This window comes from Sceloporus occidentalis, unplaced genomic scaffold, assembly GCF_023333645.1.
Source record: "Sceloporus occidentalis isolate IW3139 unplaced genomic scaffold, rSceOcc1.0.p SCAF_3, whole genome shotgun sequence".
Taxonomy (NCBI): domain Eukaryota; kingdom Metazoa; phylum Chordata; class Lepidosauria; order Squamata; family Phrynosomatidae; genus Sceloporus; species Sceloporus occidentalis.
In genome coordinates, this window is record NW_028316983.1 from 138,939,568 (window position 1) to 138,952,070 (window position 12,503).

Here is a 12,503-nt window from a genome sequence, read left to right on the forward strand (position 1 = left end):
AGGGGCAAACATTAATGCAACAGACCCAGGGCGTGGGTTCACTCCTCAGGAATGGGCATGTTTCACTGGAAGAATAGATGCTGCCTATCTTATGCAGAGACTTATGGACAAACCATATGCAGAACAATTTTGTGACCACTTTGAGCTAGAGTGGCCAAAGATGAAGGAACTTCTTGCCAAGGCTGCAGAGCGAAAAACCTGTTTGCAAAAGATCTCAGAAGGCGTGCGGTCAGTAGTAACTTTCAAAGCTTCCAATGGCCCTGAAGAAGATGGTGCACTGGATCATATGGTTAGAGTGACAACAAGTCTGAGGAGCTCTTTTGTTGCCATAGCTTGCAGGACGGTGTGTCCTGGTAGCCCACCAGGTCTAGGCAAACGCAGGCCTGCTGTGCAAGAGATCCTTAGGAAACAAAGAGCCAAGGAAATTAAATCTTTAGAGAACAAGGAACATTTTAACAGTTATGAGAGGCTGTTTCAGAACTCCAGAATCACATTAGTCTCCAAAAGGAAAGAGCGACGAGCCAGCCTGCAACCATCCAGTCTAAATGTACCTCAGGTGAGCATTGTGGTTCCAAGGAAATCCAGCCTGTTGCCATTGCACTTGCTGAGAAGAAGCAGTGTGCGCCCTGGATTTGTTATCCCCAAAGTCCGCATCAGTAAGGCGCCGGCACCTACTTTCCAACCAGAGAAAGTGAGGCGGAAAAGTAGTGCCAGTGATGGGACATACCTGGAGATTCCCAAATGGAGGTATAAAGAGCTGAAAGAAGAAAGGAAGAAGGCAGAGGAAGAAGAAAAGAAAAGATTAGAAGAAGCCCAGAAACAGAAACAAGGGTCTTCTCAGAAAAGCAAGACTTGACATCAGTGGTATTGCCATTGCTCTAAACTTCAGACCAACACCAGTCAGATCTAGCCTGTTGCCACTGCACTTGCTGAGAAGAAGCAGTGTGCGCCCTGGATTTGTAAAGTAAAAGCTGAATGACAATAATTACTTAAGAAGGAGAAAATCAAAGTGAAGGCATTGTTCCAAAGTACAACTGACACATGGAGGGTTGTTTAAGAAATATAAGGAGAGAGTCAGGGAATATGTGAGCTGTTGAAAATGCGGAAAATATGGTTTTTCATAGATTATAAAACAGCCAGGCTCACAAACGTAGGACAAGGAATAATGGAATAAAGTTCCAAGAACAGAGAGACAGAAAAATATCCCAGATGTGTAGATTAGCCATAAAATAATAATTAGTCAATAGAGCATACTTACAAGGGAATCATTATATTGTTACTGTTATTTAAAGCTTTTTATAAAAATGATAGATTTTAGATGGTTCGATTATTTTTATAAATAGATTTTATTTATTGTACAACTGTGTTGTGGGCTTTTCCCTACTGAGTGAAAATAAAGGGCTTCAGTTTGCTGCCTTCCTATAAGATAACTTGGATACAATGCTGAACCCTCCTCCATTACAGAATGCACACATCTCAGGGTAATTTTGCAGAAGAAAACTAACTTATTGATAAATATTGTAAATAATATTTTAATTATTTAATAATTAAAAAACATTTACTGTACTTCTTACTGATGAATGAGATTTTACTGTTGCCGATTTCAAAACTACGTGCTGAAAGATTGTACAAAGTGGACTAATTCTGCAGCAGACTACAACTCTCCTATGGATTCTTGTTCAATTATATGCTTAACTTGTATCACATTTTAAATCTGTGCTTCCTCACATGAAGCTTAGGGCATTTTGTACTCAGTCCAGAAATCATACTGGCAGATGCACTTACCTATTTAGACTGGGGTATTTTATTTGTTTATTTGATATGTTTGTATCCTGTGTTTCTCTAATTTAAGTATATTATAAGTGGCTTCAAATACAGCTAAAACATCAAGTGAGTAAAACTAATACAGTGATTTATTTGCACTGTAATTATGTTTTCTTTCATGTTGAGTAGCATTATGGAAAGTTATAATATTTTCTGTGAAGTCTAACATAGCATTAAGATGTAATTCTTCCCAGACATCAAAAGGAATAAATGAACAAAATCCCAAATTAATAATATCTCTTATCAATGAAAGATGAAGGAGGCAGTTTCTATAGCACAACCCATTGAATGGTAGCCTCTTACAGCAATCTTGTAGGTCTACTCTAAAGTAAGCAACCGCTGAATTCAGTGGTGATTTATTTCCACATGCATGCCGCTTTCACTAAAACATGCATATTTAGCACAGGCAAGGCCATCAACAAAGCAAGCATTAGCATTATTTTGCCTATTCTCTATCAGCTAAATTGTAACACTCTGCTTCACTAAAGTTCATTGAGCAAAACATACACAGAGCAAGCTCAAATGGTGTGGGTAACATTTTCAAACAACATGGTTTTTGTAACTGGAGAACTAGTTTTCAGATGCTCATGACTAACTGCCTACATGTATCTCTCTTATAAGCTCTGTCAGATATGGTATATTTTTATTCCCAGCCAACACAATATATTTTCATGTCAAATCACAGAGTCAGTTTCTCAAAAGTAAGCAATTCTGACAAGAAAGTACATGAGTTTTCACTTGCATTATCATCTAAAAGACAGGTTCAGTTGAAATGCACTGTTGTGTTCTCTCAGGGATGACGTTAAATAGCAATGTTCAAACACATTTGTATGTGTTTAGATTACACAGGCCTGCATAACGGAGGGTCATAAAAACTTTTTTTAAATGTATGATGTTTTTATAAGAATTTGGCATTCTAAATCTAAAAAATGACCCCAGATTTGCTCCATCACATAGAGTTTTTTCACAACTTGCTTAGATGTAATTTTGTAATAGATGACTGAATGAACTCTTCCTGCAAAGGATTATTCTGCAAGGAGTAAGGAAGGGGTTAAAGTCTTCTAATAGACTTTCAAAATACTTTAATTCACTGATATGAAACACAAAAATACGTTCAAAAGCGCTGTAAGAAATCGCACTGGAACATCCTCAATCAAAGCCGAGAAACAACTGAAATGATAAAAATGTTGAATTTGTGAAAGAACTGTTTGCGGTATGACATTCTTATTGTTTTTTCCCCTTCAAATTCAGCACTCCAAAATACATTAAAACTGGTACAATATTGAAACTCAAACTCATTGCAGTGCTTTATATGTGTGCATGCCTCCAAGTTGCCTGTCAGCTTTCGGTGACCCCATGTATTTCATAGGGGTTTTTAGAGCAAGGAGTACTCAGAGGTGGTTTTGCCAGTTTGTTCCTCTGAAATATATTGTTCCTCTGAAATATAATCCTCTGGGATTTATTGGTGGTCTACCTTCCAACTACCAACCAGGGCTGACCCTGCTTAGCTTCCAAGATTAGACTGGCTCTGGTGCCTTTAGGGTATTTAGACCCAAGATCCAGCATGGTTGTTACCACCAGGTCTAGTCATCCTTCACCTCTAGTTAACCTTTCATATCAATTTAATATTAAAAAGAAATGTTTTAGGCAGTTAGCCAAGAGGACACCTCCAATGCAGGAAACTAGCAATGCCATACTTCCTGTTGGCTCACCATGGGGCAAATTTGAGGGCACTGAGCTGGGATAGATAAATTAATATTAGAATCTACACGATCCCTTCACATAGGAGTGTGATGGTGGGTGACAGACCAGGTGTTTCCCAGAAAGCTCGGAATCAAAGGGCATTTCCCTTTGGAGATGACACATCTTTGTGTAAAACGTTTGCATTGGTTGCCTTGTCATTTCCACACATCCCTGGCCACTCTTCCCCCTGGAAAATTCACTCAGCTCCTGAGAAATTTCACCTTATCAGTACTACTGGCTGTGCCATACAGCAGAGTACTTAGCCCTGTTTGACTCTCAGTCTCCCCCTGGATTGGAGCCTTGCTTTTAGATTCTGTAAAGTATCGCTGACTGCAATCCTTTAAACCGCTGTCTGCTACCACCTTTTATATCTTAGTTCTTATGTATGAGTGTGAGAGTGTTTTGCATATCATAGGCCCTGGTCAGATGGACCCTTTGCGGTGTCATGGCGAAGTGCTAGGGTTGCCTCAGGGCGGTGCATGCACACGCCCTGCAACCCTAGCACGTGATGATGTTGCAGCTGTGCAGCACCATCTACACGGTGCGCACAGCTATGATGTCACAGTAGCGCAGCATCCAAACAGCGCTGCACAGCTGCTATGCCATCGCACTGTCTCTGGTGGTTTGCGGCGTCACAACTGCACCACAAAAAGGAGCCACTTCCTGGTGCTCCTTTCTTGCTACGCAGCAGCGTCATGCAATTTGGTTGCTGTGGCACTGCTGCAGAGCAAGGAGAAGCGCCTCTAGAATCAGAAGAGACCACAAAGGCCATCCAGTCCAACCCTCCTGTCATGCAGGAACTCTCAATCAAAGCATCCCTGACAGATGGCCATACAGCCTCTGTTTAAAGACCTCGAAGGAAGGAGACTCACTACACTCAATATGTGTTAATTTCCCTTTTAATCAATAAACTAAATTAATTTGGAACCTGCCTCTGGAGTTCTTGGGTTTGGAGCCATTATCCATAGGCTTGTGTCCCGGCTTTAGAATTGCCTGAAACTTTCTCATTGTTTCCTTATTGAGCTAAATCAATTGCTCCATTGAATACAATTGTGGGGGCCTTTCTGGGGACCCTAGCATTTTGTGTTCCTGGTTTGGCCATAAAAACGGACTGGATGACCTTGGGTGAGTGAAACACTCTCAACTCTGGAAAACCCTGTGATACGTTCACCTTAGGATCTTCACAAGTCTGAAATGAGCGGAAGGCACACAACAATATTGAGAAAAAAATTAATTGCAGATCTGTATTATTGAATGCCTTCTTTCTTCAGTTTGGTTTGAGACCAATGTGTTTTTCTGAAGCTTCGCAACTTCAATTTAATCCATGTCTGAGTAGTTATGTCCCCCTTTAGTCACAGTCTAAGCACAAGCAGCCAATGTTGAAAGGCAGTACAGTTGGACCTCCGTATCTGAGGGAGATCTATTGTGGAACCCCCCCTCCTCCCCGCAGATACAAAAAATTGTGGGATCTCAAGTCCCATTCTCCCTAATAGTGGTGCGTTGTGTGTGCTCCTGCTAGTGCGGTAGCATGTACATGGCCACTGGAGACAGCAGGACTTGCTCAGATGCACGGATGGCAAGCCCACAGATACAGAAGTCTGATTGTATTCCAGTTTCATGGAAATGGGGTGGGAGAGAAGACATTGCTTATGAAATGTACCAGATTGATGGGAGGGAGCACCATTATTTAGGAAATTTTGCATACAGCCCATGTTTGCCCAAGGCTTAGAATATCACACTGTACTGTTATAGCACTATTATTCTGCTTTTACTGATATGGCTGCCTCCTCTTGGGATTTGCAGTTTAGGGAGGGGTATTTTGAATTCTCAGTCAGAGGGCTCTTAAGCCTCACTAAACAATAAGGCCTGGAATTCCACAGGAGACAGCTGTAGTAGTAAAAGTGGAAAGTATTTGATACTCATGTAGTTGTGATTTCCATACATGTGTGGCCAATCCTACAAAGATGAAGAGTGCATCTGTAACCTCAAATTTGTGGCTCCATATTTGGGCCAGCGTTTCATATTTGGAAGACAGGAATTACAGTTTTGAAACAGTAGCATGCTTTTACAGGACAAGATAGAGGAAGCATGGTAAAGGCATACCCACCATTTTACAGTTACAGCTCTTGGCAAATATGATAAACAAGCTTTGTTTGAATGACACAAAACAATTTGAGAGTACACATTCCTTTTAGACAAACCTCAGCCCAAACTGCTAAAATTTAAGCACTCTCCTGAGATCAAATAGTTCTAAAGTGTGTATATTTTGTCTGTGGAAAACTCTGATACCTCAAAAGCACTCAGCATTGAGGGGATTTCTCTGGGCATGTGATACATATGCAGCCTGGCTATCACTCATGTATGTTTCAGATTGTAAAGTATAAAGACAAACTTTTCTTAGATTGCTCCTAGAGAACCAGGCTTGCATGATTTATTGGAAATGCTATGCTGCTATACAAAGTTAACATTTGACTTTTTAAAAAAACCCTAAAACTAATGTTAAACAGAATAAGACAAAAACAAATGTATTGTTTTCCACAAGTCTATCCTAGGCCTCTATCAATTGATTTTCATCTCTTCATTTGTCGTAAAGCTTTGTTGAAATACGTGATCTTTGCAAACAGGACAATATGTAGTCATTTTATGCTATGTCTAGATATACAGACGCATGTTATTTCCAGAATTACCTCTTCCTTTCAAATCCCTTTTAGAATTGCGCTGCACATTTTTTTTATCTGAGTTTTCCTAAAATGAAAGTCAATAAAAATGCAATAAAAATCATTGAGTTCATTTCTCTTGCTGTGGTTTTTGCTAGGTAACAGCTGTAGCGGTGTTTTATTTTGAAGTACAGTAATCTCTTTTATTGCCTAGAAGAGAATTTTTTAAACAGAGAATTGATAGCATTATCTTCAGACCATCTGAGTTTCATCATTCCAGGGTCTCAGTTGAATCTTGTCAAAATGTATTTCTGTCATCTATCATGCTTTTGTCCGTGTAATTCATCCTCATACATTTCTATGTAGTTTAAAGCTTCAAAACTGTATGTGATTAATTGGGTTGATACAGTCTACAATGTCAATCATAGACTAAAAAGAGAACCAGAAATTAATTGTATTCACTCAGTTACATTTTCCCATGACTATAGCCGTAATTTTACTCCCTCCTCTGCTCTTGGTGACGCTTTCAATCCTGCTCCATTCTCACAAGCAATTATGAACATATGCCCAGGGCTGAGTATATTTTCATCTAAAACAAAATTGAAATTCTTTACCCAGGCTATCCAGAAAGAAAATTTGAAATTTGCAGCCTCTTTAGATGATATAAATAAAACAAGTCTGTTTTATTTTTGTGTTACTAATGGTGAGAATCAGAGAACTATGCAGGACACTACATTTCTCCTCCACTGTAAATTTTAGCCGCCTACATTGGTGACTGTTAAGATTTCGGCAAGACAACATTAGCCACAGGATTTCATAAACATCATCCTACTGCTAAGGAGTAGAACTCTTTACGTTTATCCTTCAACATTTTAGTCCCCCAGAGTCATATTTTGTTACAGAATTCACAGAACTAGATTGACAAGGTAGGCATTGTGCAACAGCGTCACTTGAAGAGCTATAAACCATATCCCTACGTTTCTTTTTTAAACCAAAGTTAAACAAGTGTCCTAGTATATCTGTTGCATCTGTTTGTGTTACCTTTTTTTTTTAAAGTGGAGGGACAGTTATTTTTATTTTTAAAAAGTACTTTATGGCTTTGTATGTTGATTAATAATCCATCAGAAAACATATACAGCAAAGACCAATAATAAAATCAAAACCATAGGCTATTATTCTGTAAATTACTTTGAAAGCATTGCAGGGTTTTGTTTTGTTTTTTGGTAAATGGCACATTTGGTACTTACTGTGAAAGTCCATTTTTGTATGTGGTGGAATGAGACATCAGGTAATCTCCTATCATCACCCAGACTAGGCAAGAGTCATGTAATGGGAAGAAGAGAAATCTATGTTCCATTTTGGCTCCAGTTCTTGACCAAGCCAGAGAGAGAGCGAAGAGAGGAAATTAATGGAAAATTGCAGTTTATTGAAAGAAATAAGGAATGTGGGACCTGCAAAGGTGAGTGTGGATGTCTACGTCTGCATACAAGAATGGAATTTTATGCTAAGAAATCTGCCATTCTCTATGTGACAAAGGAGACATCTGGGGGAGGACAGTATATACCCACCTGTTGAAATTCTGAGAGGGGCAGTACTAGTTAGAAAGGGATGACGTATAGCCAGTGGCATCTCTGCCCTGGGTGTCACCCAGTGTGTGTGTATGTGGGGTGCTCCAGAGGGGACAGGGCTTCAGGGGCAGAGCACCCAACACTCTCCCTCATTGCTTACACATTGTCCTACTCTTGAGTAGGATTATGCAGCAGCAGCAAGGTGGGGGGGGGCTTCCTTTCTGTCAGTGCCTCCTCACTGTACTACTCATGGTGGCAGTGAGGGGTTCAGGAGAAGGGGCTTTTTAGCATTTCTGCTATGTAGCTAGGTATATGTAAAGTTATGTAACAGAAGAGGTAATGTAGAATTTTTTAGGAGTGTCCTTATGAAGGGAATTGTCCTTATTAATCTGAGCGACATAAATTGCTAGGGAGGATAAGGCAAACCATCATCAGAATGGTGGGGGTAAAGGAAAATGGCTACTAAGAATATGGAAAGAAACTGAGGCAAGGGAATTGGTGGTGGTGAATTCACAAAGGATCTGTGGCAATGCTGAGTAGCATGGTGATGCTAACAGCCCTGGGCATATATGTGCAGGTCCTTGCCATCATGGCTGCCCTCCCCCAAGTCATGTTCCAAACCTTCAGAAACAGGCGCACTGACTTTGTCCTCTTTTTCTCCCTTCACTTCACCTCTGTGACTTATGCCCCAGCCTCACCAGGCTGCCAGAGGTTGAGAGGCTCAGGCAATCACAAGACCCAGGGCCCTTCTTTGAGAGTCAGTGAAGCAGTCCCAATAGAGGCTTGAGCTTGGAGGTGGGGTTTTCCTGCATGGCTTATTGGATCTAAATGGCTGTTATGGGAGACTGAAGGGATGACTTGTCCGTGTTTGCTTACCAGTAAGTGGGGTTTGAGGCGGTCTGGCCACATAGTACATAAAGGCCATACAGGATTCTGCTGTTCATTGGTTTTAAAATACCAGAGCATTTTAAATCCAGGAAGTACCAGGAAGTGGTGGCAACATAGAATAGATGTTCTGTTGATTTGACATGAGCAATTGCTCATTTCTTACTGTGGGGATGTTGTGATACAATTCATACAAATGATTGAATGAAAGAACACGTGAAAGGTTCTCCAGTGACCCTAGGTCTAGGGGTGTGCAAGTTTGTAAGGTCTTGCTTGCACTAGTGTTTCCTCTCTATTCTGTTTCTATATTAAGTTACAAAAATGCTGCCTTTCTTCCTCATGGAAATTCAAACATTTTTGTGCACATTTTCATTGACTGACATGTTTGTGTGTGCATTTTTCAAATGCACTGTGTCACACACATTTTTAGAATTGCTTCCCATTTTGTCTCCAAACATACATGTTTCGGTTTAATCATTATTGAAAACCCTGATGATGGAAGAGATATGGTGAGAGGGAATGAGTTTGAATGAATGACCAGTCCATCTTCCAATCCTAGGGCATATTTTCCAAAGTCTCTCCAATTGCTGTGCTTTGTAAAAAGGGTTGTGGCTAAAATAAACTGCATTTGCTTCATCCTCTTTGCTTGGTACCTAGGTACTACAGCAAGTGGCACAAGTGGATTTAAGGAAGTTGTTCCATAACAAGATGAATATCCTTGAGTGTCCCCCAAAGGCCAGCCCTCCTGGCCTGTACTCTTCACAGAAGCATTGGCAAAGGTTTTACTGCTTTGCTGACATACCTAACTTTCCTACTTTATATCTACTTTCCTTATGCCCAAAGGGTTTTTTCTATTCTTCTTGGTGCATTTTCAACAAACATAACACAAGTACTAAAGCACACTTAATCAATAGGCTGTTGATTAAGCATTTACTGAGTGACTCTGCTCCCACTGTTGGCTATCAGTAGCCTCAGCCAATAGCCTTGAGCTGCATAAACTGTTTGTATCCCCACCACAGGTCATCACTCACTATTGTACATCATAACAGCTTCAACATGTGATGTCTAGCAAGCAGGGGCATGTAATTCTGCTCTTTTCTTTCATTCCTGAAAGGGGGAAAACACAGTTTCGGTGACAAATGAGCAATGATCGTATACATTTCCTGTGCATAAGCCAAAGCAAAAGGAGATGCTGTGAATTTAACAAATGTTCCCCTAATGAGCTCAATGGAAGAGCTTATTTAAGGATGTTGTGTTTGTTCCAGACTTCTCCAGGTGTCACATTTGTCATACTGGATGCAGGCGAATGTTCTCTCCCTTTGATGAACTATCACTTGTGGATGTCATTATAACAATTGATCATTATATCAGTTTCATGTTGAGCCAGCTCAGGTCAATTTCTTTCCCAGTGAAAAAGCCACTGTGATTTAAAACACTGTTTTTCATCATGCTGAATTTTAAAAAGACAAGATGCCACAAAGTAGCAAATAAATATGACCCCAATGAAAAGTAATCTAACATTATAGCTGCAAAAAATAAAAGTAAAATGCTAGAAAGTTTACATTTAAGAGTGAACAGTTTTCTTGGTCTCAGAGAAGCAAGGTGTGACGAGTTTCATTGTTCTCTAAATTTTGCTAAAGTTGATGGGATTTCTCAAAGCTTTAGTGGAATTTTAATGTTAAACTTCTACACCAAACTGTTTTCAATGTTTCCCTAATTTCAATCCCAGCAACTCCTTTTATTGAAAATACTGAGTTTATCATGTTAAAATATTATCCAATGTGCAAACTAGTCTTCCTTCAAATTAGGGCGGAAAAATGAAATGCACAGATAGATGGAGGACATCTGGCTGAATGAAACAATGTGTGAAAGGGATCTAGGAGTCCAAGTTGACCACAAGTTGAACATGAGTCAACAGTGCGATGTGGCAACTAAAAAGTCCAATGCAATTTTAGGCTGCATCAATAAAAGTATAGTGTCTAGATCAAGGGAAGTAATTGTACCACTATTTGGTCAGGCCCCACCTGGAATATTGTGTCCAGTTCTGGGTACCACAATTAAAAAAGGATGTTGAGAAACTGGAGCTTGTCCAAAGGAGGGTGACTAAAATGGTGAAGGGCCTGGAAACCATGCCCTGCGAGGAACGACTTAAGAAGTTGGGGATGTTTAGCCTGGAGAAGAGAAGGTTAAGAGGTGAAATGGTATCCCTGTTTAAATATTTGAAGGGATGTCATATTGAGGAGGGAGCAAGCTTGTTTTCTGCTGCTCCAGAGAACAGGACCAGGAACAATGGATGCAAGCTACAGCAAAAGAGATTCCACCTCAACATTAGGAGGAGCTTCCTGACAGTAAGGGCTGTTCGACAGTGGAACACACTCCCTCGGAGTGTAGTGGAGTCTCCCTCCTTGGAGGTCTTTAAACAGAGGCTGGATGGCCATCTGTCAGGGATGCTTTGATTGTGATTTCCTGCATGGCAGAGGGTTGGATTGGATGGTCCTTGTGGTCTCTTCCAACTCTATGATTCTATTATTCTATAAGTTTGGGGATTTGGGGTGTGGGCAACTGGCTAATAAAGAATCTTCTAGTATGATAGGCTAGCACATTGAAACAATGCACCCAAAAGGCCTGACCCCATCAGGCCTGGGCTGCTCCTATTTCTGCTTATATTGATGAAGCGCACTCATAGGCTTGCAATCTGAAAGTCATGGGAGTAACTGAAGCCAAAACAGGTGTTAAACAATATTAAGATTCATTGGAAGAAAATGCTTCCCAATTCAGAAGATGACACAAAATGGGGCCCTTTCACATTACAGAATAATAGCTGTTTCCACTTTTCCCCATGTAACTGTTATTGCTCCATCCTATGAAATCTTGGGATGTGCAGTTTACTGACAGGTATTCTAGTGCCTCATAGAGAACCATCTGGATCTGTCGCCACAGACAAGGCATGAAATTATTACATAATTTACTGAAGCCTCTAGATGTCCTCAGCAGACCTCAGTGGAGACTGTAATAATCTTGAATCTGGCTACAGGGGTATAGGCAGACACTTTTCTCATCCCACTTGCTCTCACACATGTGGAATGGCCAGATGGTGGAATCTGCAGCACTATTACAGTAGGCTCTGGGGGCTGGTGAATGGCCAATTGTTCTGTAGTTCCTATCTTTGCCACCCTCCCACCCCTTGGTGGTAGCATACAGAATTATCACATACTATAGAATCATAGATGGTTGTGGCCACTGATAACAGCAGATGTGTAAGGGCCCAGCCCTTAATACTGATTGCATCAGGTCCAACACATAATCAACAGAATAAGGATAACAGGATAAGACATAGCACACACAAGCAAAGGAGCAAGTGACATTGGCAAAAGAAAGACTTCCAAGGAAATAAGTACACACACTTCTAGAGTAAGTTGGACCCTAAGTGACCGCTTCTCTGTTTACTGTGACAAACAAGCTTTGATCTATATTCGGAAGACTTGCCTGCAGTTTCTTAGGGTTACTTAGATTTATATCCATAAAGACATTGGAAAAACAAACTTTTAAAGAGGTAGTTGTATTGTATTGCCTCTCATGCCAATAGCATTTTTTTAAACCAATCTACTGTCTGGCATACACTTTTCATTTATCAGAAAACAGGAATTTTAACTAAATGGGAAATATTCTAGAAACACTTAACACTCATTAAAAAAATACTAAGGTTTCCTCTTTTGGTTTCTCTTCTGAATGTAATTACAGTAAAAAACAAAACAAAACAAAAACCTCAAAGTCAGTTATTTGGACAAACCAAAGGCTTCTAAGATTGTCACTATTTTATCCACAG

The 12,503-nt window shown here is 40.2% G+C and overlaps 1 protein-coding gene across 2 annotated transcripts in view; it reads left to right on the forward strand.

The window, feature by feature from the left end:
* Positions 1–3,937, forward strand: part of ANKRD33B (ankyrin repeat domain 33B) — a 50,237-nt gene extending 46,300 nt beyond the window's left edge. The window contains exon 4 of one of the 2 annotated variants that reach the window (XM_089516447.1): positions 3–3,937. In XM_089516447.1, coding sequence (XP_089372573.1) covers positions 3–856 — 854 coding nt within the window. In that variant the 3' untranslated portion in view covers positions 857–3,937. The remainder of the gene's footprint in view (positions 1–2) is intronic. The other variant, XM_089516448.1, reaches the window with a different exon arrangement.
* The last annotated feature ends 8,566 nt before the right edge of the window (positions 3,938–12,503 follow it).